The sequence below is a fragment of the Solea senegalensis genome, linkage group LG20 (genome assembly GCF_019176455.1).
Source record: "Solea senegalensis isolate Sse05_10M linkage group LG20, IFAPA_SoseM_1, whole genome shotgun sequence".
In the NCBI taxonomy this organism is placed as follows: domain Eukaryota; kingdom Metazoa; phylum Chordata; class Actinopteri; order Pleuronectiformes; family Soleidae; genus Solea; species Solea senegalensis.
This window is the reverse complement of record NC_058039.1, coordinates 6,869,977-6,886,447: the sequence shown is the minus strand read 5'-3', so window position 1 is coordinate 6,886,447 and position 16,471 is coordinate 6,869,977. Positions and strand designations below refer to the sequence as shown.

Here is a 16,471-nt window from a genome sequence, read left to right as displayed (position 1 = left end):
CAGTGCTTTTTTTACAGAAATCTTCCAGTTTTGTTGAATTTGAAGTACAAAGCCACTCATAACCTTATCTAAGTACAAATTAGACTTAAAAAACATTTATCAAGTTCCTTCAATCCAGGTAGAATGAAAATGTCCTGAAAATTAATCAAATAGTATCTTAGTTTTTACCGATTTAACAAAAATGACTTCATAATGACAGGTGATTGAAACAGCATGGAGAGCTAGTTGCTCACAGTTTGGCTTGAAGAGCAGATGTTGAGCTGTGATGTGAACCAAAAAATCTTTGTCTGAAGCAAATTCTTCTCCCTTTTCTCTGAATCAGAGCAGGTGAGAGCGTGTTTTTTTTCCCCGTGCATCATGAGTGGCAGCGTGGAGCCTTTCAGCGGCAGAACATTCATGGCACAATGCGTTATCAGCGACGCAGGGGCCTCCATGGTGTGGGCCAAGTGGAAAAAATAGAGGGAGCAAATCAGTGTGGGCCATGATTCCTGGTGAGCTGTGAAGGAATGACAAGTGGAGCCAAGTCCAGATCTCATATGCCATTCCACACACACACACACACACACACACACACACACACATGCACATTTTCACACTATTTTTTCATGCCTTTCCTGGCTCATAATACAAAATCTAATTATTGTTAATCACCAGGCAGGCACTCAAGCTGACTCGCTGCAGAGATTCATACTGTGCGTTACTGACTTTTACACACACACACACACACACACACACACTCTCTAACCACACAAACATGTCTTCACCTTCAAATACGTAACAATTTACGTCACATGGACTTTGATTTTTTATCCCCATAAGGAAGACAAGTCCCCATAATGAGACTGTGTAAACAGATGGAGGTCCCCACAACATATCTGGAACACACACACACACACACACACACACACACACACACACACACACACACACACAGACCCTCCCTATTTGAACACTCACTCATACGAGTGCTCTTCAAACAGCACACTCTCACTTCAGCTTTACACAGGATGTTATGAAATCTGCGCTGCTGCTGCTGCTGCTGAAACTCAATGAAAGTAGCTGGGAGTCCTCTCTCTCACCCACCCACCACACACACACACACACACGCACACACATGATCTTGCACTTAAACACTCACACACTCACACACATATCCTGGTGCAGGCAGCTGAAGCTCAGCTCAATCCCAGTCCTCTCCTCCCTCTCTCTCTCTCTCTCTCTCTCTCTCTCTCTCTCTTGCCTGGAGCCTGCTGGTGATCGCACTGTCGCCTGAAGCGAGGAGGCCAAACCAGTGCTGATTCAATCGTTCCAGTCCAGTCACTGTCTCCCTCCCTCTGCGTAGCACCGGTTGGTGAGCTGAGAAAAAAAACGAGGGGGAGAGAAGAAGGAGAAGAAGAAGAAGAAGGAGTAGAAGGAGACAAGAGGAATAGTGATGGCGATGACCAACGTTGCAGAGGATGACCTGGATGAGAGGATGCGTGAAGAAGCAGAGGATGTCTTCTTTGGAGACGGTAGGCTCGCCAAGGGTCAAGTGTGAGAGTGTGAGAGCAGGTGTGGGTTTACAGGTGAGCCGCTTGAGGCTGAGACAGCAGCAGGAGGCTTACAGCGTGGTTATTGTGGTTGGTTTGAAACAAACGAGTGAGAGTCAGAGTTGCAGTGTGGCCCAGAGGGATTTCTTCAGCTGTGTAGGTCGGGGTGGTTGCTCTATAGTTGAGCAGACTCCGATACAACGCCTTGGTGATGGTGTTTTGCAGAAAAGTGTTGGTAAATACTTGATTTAATGTTTCCATGCACAGAAACTGGAATAAGGACTTCTGTATGTTCTGTATGACCTATGAAAGCACTGGAGGCAGATCGTCACTGTTTTTAGATGAGCAAACTTTAATTCCTTAACCCTTAGTGCTCACGCTGCGCGGCATGGAATAACACACAACTCCTTGTATGGACATCCTGGGGGTGTGTGTTTATAGGTCACATATTCAGGCTTTAAAAATTTATTGTTGAGTCAAAAGTTATGATTCATTTTATATCACATTTTTAGGAGTGCTATAAAGTAGCAATATTTGTGCAGAAGTCACAAAATAGAGCGTTTTTTTTTCATAAAAAACGAGCCAATTCTACTTTGAACTTTGAAAAAAATTCATCAGATTGCGTAGGTTGTGCTGAAAAAAAGGATATAAGACACTCTATATCGCACATTCTTATAGCCTCTGTATATACTGTACGTTTAAACATAGTAATGGAAAAAATGCAGCCGAAATGCTCTGTGTTCTAAGGGTTAAATGTTTGCTGTATTTTATTTGAGTTATTACCTATTTGCCAGATCTCCTTCAATGGGACGATCACCTGTTTAGATGAAGGGTAAAAAAACAAACAAAATACTCGATTATGCAACAGAATAATTGAGTATATATATATATATATATATATATATATATATATATATATATATATATATATATATATATATATATGTATTCAAACTTTTACTTTTTTTAGAAAGCGAGAGACGCTGTGTCCTGAGCAGTGTGGGCGTTCTTGTGTAACAGGCACATGTTTTAAACCAAGCATTATTCACCACACATAAAAAAGCTTGTGTTTGTACTTTGTGTTTGTTATTTTAAAACCAACTGCTCTCCCATGTGCTCCTGTGATACAGTTGGACCTGAGTTGAATGAGAGTCTTCAGTCAGAGAGAACTGACTGATCAGAAATAGTTTATTTTGTGGAACAGTGTTAAGGAAAAATGGCCAGAAAAACCATTATATACGTGGATCAGTTTAGCACTTGTGTATGTTTGATATTTTCAAGAATTCGTTGTGTGGCATTAGACACGGGTGAGAAGATCAATACCACTCTCATACACGGATGAATATGAACTGTTGCTCTGTCCGTTTAGCTTAAGGACTGAAAACAGCTCCGTCAGCTCTGGCAGTAAATCTATTGACCAGCACATCTGAGAGTCACTTCAACATGTTCCTCCATATTTTGTCTGTTTAATTTCACTAACCTATATCCTTGTACAAGGGCATGGTGGCGGGAAAATGCTATATTTGTCATTTCTGAAGCGGTGGACTTTGTGATCATTCAATAATGCATCCAGATTTCAAATTATTCCTTTAACTTAACCCAGTTTCCCTTAAGTGTAAATACATACACACTGACACATTGCAGTGCCTTGGTATTAATACATATTAATATATAGTTCATCTAAATTCCATACAGGCTTTGTGCAGCAGCTCCACAGATGACGAGAGGACAGTGGGAAATATTCCCACATATTCTCTGTGTAATGTATGTTAATTCCTCCACTGACCCACTTCTGACTGATGCTCTGTATCAACACAACCAGGAGGTAGAGTACGCAGTCAGCTGACAGCCAATCACAGCGCACACACTCATACAGAGGCTGGCCAGCAGGCATCACTGTGTTTATTCATATAGACGCAGCTGACGGTTGCAGAGTATGGAGCTGTTATAGTCATTTCTGTGCTAACTGGCTCTTGGACTGTGTCACTGAAACTCTGTATAGTGTGTCGTGTGGTGAATATTTAGGTGTTTCATTCTTAGTGGTGCTGCATGTTAATTTACTACCACTGGCCTACTTTCTGTCTTCAACATTAGTTTCAACACTGGCAGTGGATCTGCAAATTTAAAGCTTTTCTACACCTCAGTATTAGAATTTCTAGTTAAAATGGCTCAGTTTTGAAGTGTCATTGTATGATTTTGCTAAAGGGTTTGAACCCCATAAGGAAAATAACTGCAGGAAATACAGAAAATGATTGTTATTTTTTTTTTTGTCTCCTTTTCTTGCTATATAACACATATTCATTGGAAACATCAACTTAAATTCATGGATGTAAAACCTGTGATGAGATGATTTGCAGTCGGGGCATTAGTCCATATATTAGCAGTGAGTTAATGCTTATCTTAACATTCCGTAACACACACAATAGTGACATTCTGACCTATACGAGATATAACACCGATCATCATCTTGATCTCAGCCTATTAGCCAATTCACATTTGTTAAATCTAATCACAGGTGTAGCTGAGAAGGACATGACAAAAGCAAACAAACATAATCTACATGCATTAGCTGTCAGCTCTGTATTTACAGAGACAATAGCATGTATTGCTACAGGGATAGAATCTGTGGCACACATGCAGCCCTATGTTGTGTCACCTGTCGCTGTCTCGTGCTGCTCTTACTCGTACTTATTTGCATATTTGCACCTGTCTTTGCCGTGTGTGTGTGTGTGTGTGTGTGTGTGTAGAATGAAGTATGATGTAGTGCAAAACAATGTCCCTCCAGGGACACGTGATGGCGCGTCATTGTCATTCATGTGCTGCTGTGAATAGCAAACTCGAGGATGACTAAAGGCGTACGACTTTGACCTCTCATTGGAAATGTAAGAATGCATGAACAGAGCACACACACACACACACACACACACTCAGACGTCAACACGACAACTCTGTCACTCCTTATCTCCTCCCGGCCCTCATCACTCACTCTGTGTGTTAACATGACGTTTGAGAAAATGTAACTATTTTTTAAATCCGACTATATCCAGACTTTTAAAATACATTTAAACACGTTAAAATGACTTTTATTTTATTCTGTCACCCCAAACGTTTCTGACTCTTCAGCTTCTTAAATGTGAACATTGTCTGGTTTCTTTGCTCCATACAACAGAGAAATCATTAAAACTGAATCGCTTTGGTTTGTGGACAAGATGAGACTTCATTTCCAGATTTTGGAAACACTGATTCAACATTTTCTGACATTTTGTGGACCAAACAAGTGCTCAGTAAATTGAGAAAATAACCACATAATAATCAATTGTGAAACTAATAGTTAGTTGCAGCCCTGCTCACTTCTACTAGTACATAGTGGTGTAAAACGAAGAGGAGTGTGCCTTGAATTGCACGTGTACAGAAATAACATCAATTATGTGTAACCTGATTTTTTTAAGTATTGAACTGAATGAGTGGCTGTGCTGACTGAAAAATGAAGCCAAATTCAACACTCTAAATTGAGTGTGAGAGTGGACAGTTGTCTGCGTCCCTGTGATGGACTGGCGAACCTGTCCAGGGTGTGACCCCGCCTATCGCCCTATGTCAGCTGGGATTGGCACCAGTGCCCCCCGAGACCCTCATGTGGAGGATAAAGTGGTAGAAGATGGATGGATGCCATTTTAATAGTATGTAACCATGACAGATGTAGGTGAAGTTTGGAATCATTGACATGCTGTAGGTCACTTGGCTGCTTGAGGAAAACTTGAGGCATAGATTCAGTGCCTACTCTCAGGGTGTGATTCTTTGTCTTGGCTCAGTTTAAAGACTCAGTTCACGCCTGGCGATCACCCCGCGATCCCTCGCAAAATAACCTCTTCGTGAACCCCCTACTTCGGCTGAACCACTTTATTCAGAGTGCACAGAAGCTACAGTCAAAGCTGCTAAGTGGTTTTACACACATTTTGCTCAAACACTGCACCGCTGTGCAGAGTTAGCCGCGCCTTTAAAGATTTCAAAACGGAGAGACCAAAACAAATACAATGGCTTCTTTAAGTCTTTCTTTCTTCTCCATGTCAGGGATTCAGAGTGTCATTTTTCTTCTGGTTGTTTGCCCGTGGGGTTGGCAGTGAAGGATCGAGCGGTGTGCTGTAGCGTTGGCTTTAATGACAATGAAGATACAGTTGAGTGTAGGATCGATGGTGACATGGGCGGAATGAAGGATCAGTGTTTGATTGACCGGGTCAGGTCAGAAAGCATAAAGAGCTTCTTTGCATCCTGGACATGCCTCAGTCATTGTTTCCCACAGCACCTTGAATATATAAATATATTTAGACTCACAAACTTCCTTTGACATGTCAGACTTGAGGGTCGTGTTGTGTTTTTGTGTTTGTTTGCTCTCGTGCAGGAATGTTTGACATTGTTGGTGTCCCTTGTGCAACAGTTTCCCCTCCTCTGACTGTAACTGACTGCCAATTACATGACAAACCACTCATTCCTGGGCTCAACTGCTATTGTATGTTGTTGTTTTTTTTGTTGTTGCTGGGAGGGGGGGATTTGCACGACCTGTCAATTACCTTGATTTCGTGGAGGTTTCCGTGATGGAGCCGAGATAATGTCAAGGTGCAAGATCTGAATAAATCCTGAAGGGGTGTGTTTGTGTAAATGTGTGACACTACACCTGTGAGTGAGATTAGTGTTTTCAACACACCACTAATTTAAGGCTTCTTCACTCCAGGCACTGGCTTTTCTTTGATGCGCTCAGCTTAACAACACGAGTGAGCAACTAAACAAAGATTATGTAAAGACGCGACACAGCACGTACATGTCAGCTCTGGAGACGAGACCAACGCCACAGTTTTTATTGTACAGCAGAGGAGAATTTTAAGAAAAGGAGTAACTGAGCCACTTATCTGGCAATTAACTTGAGAATTGGAAATACATTTAGGATGCAGAAGAACTTTGTTTGAAATTACACCTATTAAAGATTCAAGATTTGTTTCTTTGTCACGCGAGATTATACAAGGTGCATTGTCGGTGAAATTCAAATTCAAATCAAATGAACAAATAAGAATAAAATAATAAAACTGTACTGTTAAATAAAGCATTGTCTCTGTGCAAGCGCACCAGAAGAGCTAAGGTTAGCACACATTATAATTTTAGTCAAATAAATATATCTGTGATGAAGACAGAGACACGTGGAAAGCATGGACTACATTTAACATTTGGAGGATATTTCAGTTAACTGTTAATATTATCTTAAGACTATTTAAGTTAAAGGTTTGTAGATGCAGCCTTTTTATCTGTATTTTGTGGAGCATGATTTAAGGCTCTGATATGATATTATTCTTATATAGAACACGTGCAAAAACAAAGTCCATAAACAGAGTAAAATCTAATTAAAGGAACAACAATGAATAAAAACAAACAAATTGGACATAAAATAGTGAAATAAAACTGAAATATGAAACTGTTGCTGTTGTCCATCTCAATTGCATAAGAGGATGAAACGGGGACATACCTCAGCACTGTGCATTAGCTTGATACACAGAGTTTAAGGCAAAGGCTGCAAGACAAGACGCCAGGTCAGATTTCACAAATCCTTTCAGTCTCAATTTCTCTCTCAGTCTCTTGTCTGTACATGCCCTGCACGGCTAACTCCAGGAAACAGTATCCCCAGCTGAGCTGACGCGGTGCCCACAGGAGCTCACGGTGGCTGGGATCAGTCCTCGCTTCATCGGCTGAAAAGCTGGGGAGGGAGAGGGTTTATCTTTGTGATGGCTTCCAGTATTTACACTACACACTGTATGTATAAGAGAACATTATTTGCAAAAGAATTGTGTGTGTTTTTAGAAAATCTATCTGTCCACGATAGATGCAATAGATTTGTCCTCCTACTGGAGTTAATCTTCTAAAGGTGATTTGTTTAGGCAACAAGTTCAGGGAATGAAAATTATATCACCGTATTCTCATGTTGAAATAACAATATTGTTAATGATATTTCACAGAATTTCAAAACAAAAGTTTTGAAACAGAACAATATACAACTCACAATAAAAATGTAGTCATGGTCAAATTAATGGGATAACTCATTAGAACTTGTGGTGGACCACAGGAAATGCAAGTTTGAGTCCTGTGTATTAGTTTGGAGAGTTACCAGCAGGTTTACATGACACAACTGTTATTGTGGTAATCACATTATGTAAAGATGCTGTGAAATAACAAATTATAACCAATGCTCATGCCAAATTTTACTCTGATTGAGTTTCATCAGTTTAAATAAAGAGTAAGGATGGTTATTATGTTTCGAAAACAATGGTAAAGTCTGTTTTATTGGGTTTTTGGCCAGCAAAAAGTCACCTACACTGGGGTTAAGCGTAGGTACAGTTCTGTTTTAAGTTTCATTTGAAATATTTCCCAGGGGAACGTCTTTACGCGACTTATTTTTATGTAATACACTGTAAGAGCTTGTGATGTTTATTGCAGCAGAGCAGTGTGTTTGTCTGACCAGGCAGTAATGTAGTCAATGTTTATAGCTGTCTGTCAACTGAGCTCAACTTTTATGCGACAGATATTGTGGGTGAGGGTGAGGGTGAGGATGAGGTCAGGGCCAAAGATATCACCGCTAGAGGTTGGAGTCTTCATCTATTTGCCTTGGTCGCATACAAAGACATGAAACGCTACGTCCACGGGTGACTTCATATCGTCTGCATGTGCGTCGTGAATATTAACGCGCTGACGGTCGACCCGCACACCTCCACTGCTTGACCACAGTGATACAACATAAAGACGGTGTACGTCTGTGTGCCAGTGGTTGAGAATAGCTCTGACCTGAGGGAACTGACTGGAGCTGCTCTCATCTCTCATCTCCCTCCTCCTGATTGTGACAGTTGGCTTCACTGACCTACTTTGACCAAAAAAAATAAAAAAATCCAACTATTAATATTTCCAGCAGCTTTCTGTGAAACAGAAAAAGAATGGGAGTGAAGACACAGGGAGGTAGAGGTATATTTCTATTGTCCAAAACACTCAGTAAGGTGGATGATGCAAGAGAAGATCTCTCTTTGACGTCTTGTTTAAGCCTATAGGTTCATTTATGTTTTTCTATCTGGTTTCACTGCACTGCTAAACTTTCCTTTTCACTTCCTGTTTGTTTAACATAACGGTCATTGTTGCTGGCTGCACTGGGCGTGCGAGGTTTACATTTCGTGGTTTTGAACCTCTCTCACGATGAGGTGATCCCAGTTAAAACAAGCAACAGCAGACCACCCATGACTTTTCACAGACGGAGGGTTGGGATGGACTCACCTTTCAATGCAACCTATCATATATACATCATATATATATATATATGAACTCTTTAACACCTAAGATTAAAATGTCCTTTTGCAGAATAACTTTGAATATCTGGCAGTTATTTACAATTTGCTGCATGTTAAAATAGCGTATTAATGTTTCAATAACGTTTAATTGAGAAAGAAAAATACTGCAGTTGTACACAAACTCCAGATTTTGCATGTTAAATCTGAAATTTGAACAGTATAACCCTTATTTAAAATAACATTTGTTTACGTACACGTTAGGTAAGAAAGGCCTTGACTCACTGCCTTTTCACATGCTATAGAGCGGAATGATAATGTTCTATGATGATCTATGACTCACTTAAATACCCTCTCCTCTACCTGGTGACTGTACCTGCACCAAAACAACCTGTCATTACTGAGCAAAGTACAGCCACAGCGTGGGGCCGAGCCACAGCCTGTAATCACTTCACCTGCGTGAGTGTGACTCGGTGAGAAACACGGGATGAAAAGTACAGTAAACGCGTCTCTGCATTCAGAGGAGCTCGTACTGTACGTGCAAGTGTTTACAAAGTGTTTATGTGTGTGCGTTGTCCTTGTAAACGTCTGAAGTCCAACAATGAGACGCAGAGGACAGCGAGTAACCTGAGAGGAGGCAGCACTCGGCATATTCCTCTGATATTTAAGTGCCACACTCTCACTCTGACACACACACACACTGTCAGCTGTGCCTGTATATCCCTCTGCCTTGACCTTCCCGCCCTCCAGTCATGTGACTCTTCCCCCTTTTCGGACAAGCGCATGCAAAATAATGTTGAGAGAAAAAGAAAAGGAGTCAAATAAAGACTTTAAATAAGGACATACTGTACATGTAGAAGGCGTTTGAATGCTGCACTACACGTGGAGCGGGAGGGCGATGGTGACAACCATGGAAGAAAAAGAACAGCACTGCGGGGAGGGCGGCTTCATTTATATCTTTGTGTATATTCATGCTTGTTAGATTTATGAATGGGGACACATACGTGTGTATACAGTGGTTCTACAGTATATACACTCATGGTTCATCCAGGATAGCAGTATTTATTCAGCGTATATATAAGAGTCGCAAAGTTTTGGTGAAGTTGTGTCTCTTATAATAAATGGACTTCAGCTTGAGTGACATGTGTTTAAAGGATGGAGGGACCGTCCAACTGGAGTAAACGGTTGTGCCTCAGAAACGGGAGCAGGTCAGGGGGGATCGTGCTGCTAATTCAATTGACACAGAACACAGAGTTTTTAAATGACTGAGGTTTTATTTAACGAGAGATGGTTGTTGTGACATAATCTCACCTTTGTGTTCTACAAGCACAGTAAAATGTAAAAGTAAATGCTTAATTTAGTCAATACTGTATTTTCACACTACAATACAAGCACAAGTTTCCTTTCATTTAATTGTAGTTTCGTTCACAATTAAAACAACAATACAGCTCTGCATTTGAGCCAAACCTGAGAAAATTCTCTGGAAAATTCTTTGAGACGATGATGCAAGTGTCAAATTATGTGTTGCTGTGACTTTGAGTGGCAGTGTTTATAAATAGTCGTGCATGTGCACGTATGTGTCATACAGTTTGTGTGTGGATGGCCTCCTCTTTGCATGTGTGTGTGTGTTTGCGTGTACTGCTTCTGCAGTATATATAGCTGCTAGTCAGGGACTGTTGATGACAGCCATAATTACAGGCTGAGCTGTTCAGCAGCTGAGCGTCTCGGAGGAAGAAAGAGGAGTGCATGTGGGTGTGCACGCAAGTGTGTGTTAATATTAGCTGAGGGGGCTTATGTAAACCCCGCAGAGTTCCCTGAAAGTGTGATTTCATCATAAAAATGCTCAAGTCTGACCCCACAAAGGCAACCGAACAGCTGAGCAACTGAAAAACAACCAATGTAAGTCAGAGAGCGAGAGACCAGGGCAGAAAAGATCAAATATGGGTTCGGTGTTTTACAGTGTGTGACACCATCTTTCCCTCTATTGGGTCATTTTCATGTCTGCTAGACTCCGGTACGAGTCCGAGTTTGCGTTCAGATTTTCACACTCAAATGACCAAACCTTTTGAATGACATATTCCCCTCCTCGCCTGGTTGGATTAAGAAGCGCTGGTGTGAACGCACCCCCAATCTCCTTTTAAAATCCTTGGCAATAACTCCCTTAAAAACACTTGCCATGTTCATTTGACATGACTTGAAAAAAACAATTATTGTGTGAGTCTGACTAAAACCACTTTTTAAATGCATGTAAATGCATGATTAACCGAAACCCGCCCAGTGCAAGACAGGTAGTGGAGCAGTGCCAAGCACTCTCAGACACACTTCACTCAATAAATCGATTCCTCACCAGTGCTTGTGCAGTGGGACGAGGACATCTGCTCCACTCCCAAGATACAATGTAAGACAGGACTGTACCACTTTATCAAAGTCTCTTCAGAGTCTTTCAGTTCCCTCCTTCAAGGATGACTTTGGTCAGAGATTATTTTTTTTATAGCTGCACTAAAATTGCTACCATATCAGTTTTAATCTCGTCTTATTCTTGTCTGTTTGGGTTGGTATTCTGCTTTGTGCTGCTGAAAAGGAACTTGCTGCAAACCAGTTATTAACTGACCCGGACCAGTTTAATCTAATTGTTACTTTTAATAGGTTCTTTATTATTTTCCAGTATAATACTAGATAAATTAAATTAAATGAATCTGCATCCATTATATTCAGAACTATAAAGCAAGCTCATCTACTGTATTGTATTCCTTAAAGCCTTGTTTTTATTGTTTCTTAATTATCCTTTGCTTTGCTCTGTGTATTAATCATCTTTTTTTTTGCTTTTCCTTTCTCTCCATCGTCATCTTTCTCTCTGCAGCTCTCTCATTGTCTCATTGTCACTGCTGTTTCTTATTGACTGAACATCAAAGTCAAGTTTTGGTCCTGGAAAGTGTAGTCTCAACTGAATCGTATCGTCTTCTTCAACCTTCTTTCTGCTCGCTAAGACCTTATTGCTGTTGTTTCTGAGCAAAAATGACTTCTCCACAAACTTAACTGAATGCCTCAAAGCTGCAGCGACACTAGCCAGAGGCAGCAGCATGAAAAATCTCCAAAACAAAGATTAATCATATCAACGAGCCATTATGAAATCCTTTCCTCTACTAATTTCAAACTGATGGATTAAAAGGGACAAGCCATTTGCTTCTAGAAAGGGCGAGTTGAATCGGATTTGTATGGACACAGCGGAACAGCATATCCACTTATGGAGGGCAATTATGCTGGCAGGAGCACTTCAAGACGAGTCACTCTTCTGAAGTCGGACCAAAGAAATGTGTTTTCAAACGGCAGCGCTCGTTCAAAGATCAGCTGACTCAAACAACTCTGGCTCTGTTGCCTAAGTAGATGTGAAAAGAGTAGATTTAAATCTCCTCAGCTTGATTTTCATTCTCAGAATGATCCCGCTGCTGTCCACACATACAGTAGATAATTGTAAGAGACAGCTGGTTAAATGTGGCGCTCACGGGGGGAAACACCCCCCAGGTCAGAGTGGTGTGTGCAAAAACAACAGAGGGATTTGCAGAAGTACAACACAGACTGAGCTGTAGGGCCGGGCGTCGACTTTCATTTCCTGAATCAGTTCCACTCTGATTCCGTGACTCTTGATTCAATTTGATACAATTCTCTAGCTTTTCTCTCTCTTACTCTCTCTCTTTCTCTCTCTCTTGCTCTTGTCACTACGCTAAGAAACATGTGCCACTGTCAACGACAGCAAGAAGCTGAATTTGCAGTCATAGATGTCAAACTCACTGTGAACACAGATCATTGTTTTCCTTAAAGCTTCAGTGCAGATTTTCTCCACTGGAGGAGCCGAGAACACACCCACATATACACCTTAGTGTGGTCCAAAGCAGCTGCACGTCACTGTTCATCAGCGTTGTCCGTCCATCTATCCATCTTGTACCACTTCATCCTCCACATGATCACGGGGGATGCTGGTGCCAATCCCAGTTGACATAGGGCCATCAAACCTCCTGTTCATCAGACATGTAGAGAAGCAATGTTCACCTGCTGTGCTGTAGTCCACACTAAAGTGTGTATGTGAGTATTGTGTCACACAAATACACACTTTAGTGGGGGCCGGAGCAGCCGAACGTTGCTGTTTATCAGTATTTGTGCAGAATATTAACAGAAATTAAAAGGGTGACCTACTGCTCACTGATGGAGCAGACACCACTGGTACGCTTAAGGCAGGCATATCCAATGCAAGGGCGTAGGTTTGTGTAATGTTTGGAGAATTGTCCCTACAAATATTAGAGACAGGACAATGGTTACGTGTGCAAATGCGAATGAGCGGAGAGTGAGAGTGAGCGGCACAGTCCCCACCAGTGTTGTAACCAAACCTACACACTTGGTCCAAAGTGTGACCTGGGGCCAAGGGCAGCCCGGCCCTGGGGACTGAATTTCATGTGGACCTCCACACAGTATTGTTTAATTAAGCAAGACGGGCATTCTCTATACATCACTGAATATCATTTCCTCTAAGGACAGGAAGTTCATAACGGGAACCTTTTTGACTGGAAGGACACCCATAGGAGACAAAGATGCAAGGGCGTCTTATAGGACACTGCATCACTTTACTCCACTAGAGACTAGAATCAGCCACACATGTGCCAAGCACTTTAGAGTATTGTGTTTTTGTCCATTAGGGCACACAATTTACAAGTTGCTCCTGTGTCTATATTTTACTCTACATTTGAGTCTTTACTCATAATAATTCTTTACTCCAACATTGTCACTATTTCACATGCGCTTCACTATTTTCTAACCTAAATCATGTGCGAGGAGGAGAAACTCTGCATTCGGTTTCCACAGACTTTAAAATGAATGCACAGACAGCTTTTGTGCTGCCAGACAAAGGGAGACATGGCACTCACTCCAAGCCTAATTCATGCTCTCTCTCAGGGGTCGCTCGCGCGCAGACGTCCGCGTTCACGCGCAGACCCACCACTCACACAAGGGAGCGTTGGGGGCGGGTAAACAAAAACAGAGAGACCCCGCCCTCCCCATGACTCCCCTAACCGCTCATTGGCTCACCATTGTTCGGGAGGAGCGCAGCAAACACAAACTAGCAGCCGTGTGAATGTGAGTGAGAGTGGACTCCGTGTCTTTGCTGTGGACGCCAAACACTGCGAGGTTCCCACACTGACAAAACGTCGAGCTGCCGTCGCTGTAGCTGTCGGCTCATCTATTTCTGGATTTCGACATTCGTCTTCTTCTTTTTCTTTAATCTGCGCAGTGAACAGAAGCGACAATCTGCGTCCAAAGCGCACGTTTCCATTTTTGTTTTCTCTTTTACGCATGGATGGAGAGGCGCTGGTAGAAGAAGACAGGCACAGCTGAAGAGCCACTTGGGTGAAGTTTTGGAGAGGTGAGTCAAAACCGGGTCCCGTGGTGATCCACGAGCTTGTGCATGTATGGAGTGTGACATAATATAGCACACTGCTGTGGGACTGTGGGAGGGAGAGCGTGTTCTCCGGGGCAGTGGCTTATAGTGGATCATCACAGAGATAAACTGATGTTATCAAGAGAGCAACTGAGTGGAGGCTAAATCCACATAAAACCATCAGTAATATCATTTTAATGTCGACTTTTCATGACACAAATATCACTCTGTGGTGTATTAAGCTGTAAGTCACATGAGAATGTAACTATAGGGATGTGGGAAGTCTCAAAAAAGTAGAATAAAACACATTTTATTTACAGATTTCGTTTTGAGATTTGCATCCCACTCAGTGTAAGGTGTGTTGGTTTTGTGACTGGGTCATTTCTGCCATGGTGGCTTTGAGTTTGCTGGTGACACGTGATTTAAGTTTGAATGGGAGGAAAATGTGATTCAAATGCTATGAAGTTTAGTGTCATGCACTGAGAATTCTTACTTTGCCAGTTTCCCCAATATAAATGTGCATAAATAATAACAACATGTAGAATAAAAATGCGACTAAAACTTAAAATGCAGGGGAAGATACCATCATCTTTTTGAAACCTGATGTTTAAAAGTGTTCTGTGCCCAAGGTGTGTCCATGTGTCACCCTTTCCTTATAATGATAATACTAATCATTTTCAGGTTCAGGTTACAAAGTGCTTTTCACAGTGAAAACAATTCAAACCAGACAATTAAAATACAAATAATGTATAAAATAATTCAATAACAATGATGAGATACACACTGTTAATGTTGCAGTTGAAATGTGAGAGAACCAGATCAGAGATGGGGGTTTGTTGTAGACCAGGGTCAACGTGGGCATCAGGCGCTTTTTTTTTTTTTCATGCTTTGTAAAGTGACAGCACTTACAGTGGGTGTGTCAGCTGAGCCACAGGAGAAAACAACAACAACAACAGCAGAAACAGTGGGACCGAGAGACCTCCGTTAGTTCTCTATTCAACATAGTCTGCATACTATTTTCTTCTCGGGTTTAATAAAACACCGACCTACCAACCGGGGGAGAAGCCAAGATTTTAAACTCTCCTTTTAAAACCCTGACAACTGAGAGTTATCCTTTCTTGTCCCTCAAGCTGATCAAAATCAAGAATGCCCCCCAGCTGTCAAACCCTTATCTCCGAGCCAATTTCGCTGCACTTAAAAAAAACGAAACACAAAGAAAATCTTTAGCCCAAACAAAAATGCAGCTTACAGCGAGGCTTTCCTCCTGGCTGCTCATGCTGTTTCCGTAGCAGATTTTATTTCAGGGCAAAATGCTCCTTCCTTGCTGTGCCAGGCTGACTTTGATATGGTTAAGTGGAAGTGCTTTGCTTCTCTGCCAGCCTGTTTGAGCCTTGGTGAAGCTGTTTGAGGAGGCAGGAGACGAGGGGGTGATGTGTATGTGCCAAGTCGAGAAAGGCTGCAGGGAGGCAAGAGCAGCGTCTGTTCCCAGGCTCTCTCTGTCTGTCTGTCTGTCTGTCTCTCTCGCTCTCTCTCTCTCTTTCTCACACACACACACACAAGCTCTCTGTCACCTGCTCTTCAATTTACCTCATTCAGCTTTTCACTCCCTGCATCTGCCACTATCTTATTCTCAATCTTTTTTCCATCTCCCTCTGTTTCTCTCATTTTCACTTGTTTTTCACTTTCTCTGTCTCTCGCAAGCACACACACACACACACACACACACACTTCCCTTTCTCTCCAAAGGCACATTACAGGAATTATGAGTGTGTGGTTTGGAGGGAATTTAGATGCTCTCGTGTTTATTTGGGTTTTCCCTCCAAACTCCTAAAACACCACACTTAAAGTGGATGTGATTTATTTATTTTTTTTATTTCAACATCACCTGAACATGTTCGAGTGGTGTAACCAGGGGCAACTGATGATTGTTGTCATTATTGATTATTTTCTTTTATTAAGTTAACTCGTTACACTGTGTAAGAGCTGCTGGATTTTTTTAGTTTAATGTGGATATTTAAAGCTGCAGTACGCATCCTTTGGTCGTTGATGTATGGTTTGTTTGCTGCGTCTTTCATCTAAGAGCAGGCTCTGTCAGGCAATACTATCAGACAAGATAGTGGGGACAAGAAGAAGTCATCCCATGATTCTTAAGCAGAATAGACTTTGCTTCTGAAACTTTTAGTTGGTACTTCTTTGTGTTTTCGTTCATA

At 41.7% G+C, this 16,471-nt stretch overlaps 1 protein-coding gene across 2 annotated transcripts in view; it reads left to right on the top strand.

The window, feature by feature from the left end:
- Positions 1-1,105: 1,105 nt before the first annotated feature.
- Positions 1,106-16,471, top strand: part of ripor2 (RHO family interacting cell polarization regulator 2) — a 52,778-nt gene continuing 37,412 nt past the window's right edge. The window contains exon 1 of one of the 2 annotated variants that reach the window (XM_044052655.1): positions 1,106-1,511. In XM_044052655.1, coding sequence (XP_043908590.1) covers positions 1,433-1,511 — 79 coding nt within the window. In that variant the 5' untranslated portion in view covers positions 1,106-1,432. Of the gene's footprint in view, positions 1,512-13,955; positions 14,247-16,471 lie in introns of those variants that run through there. The other variant, XM_044052656.1, reaches the window with a different exon arrangement.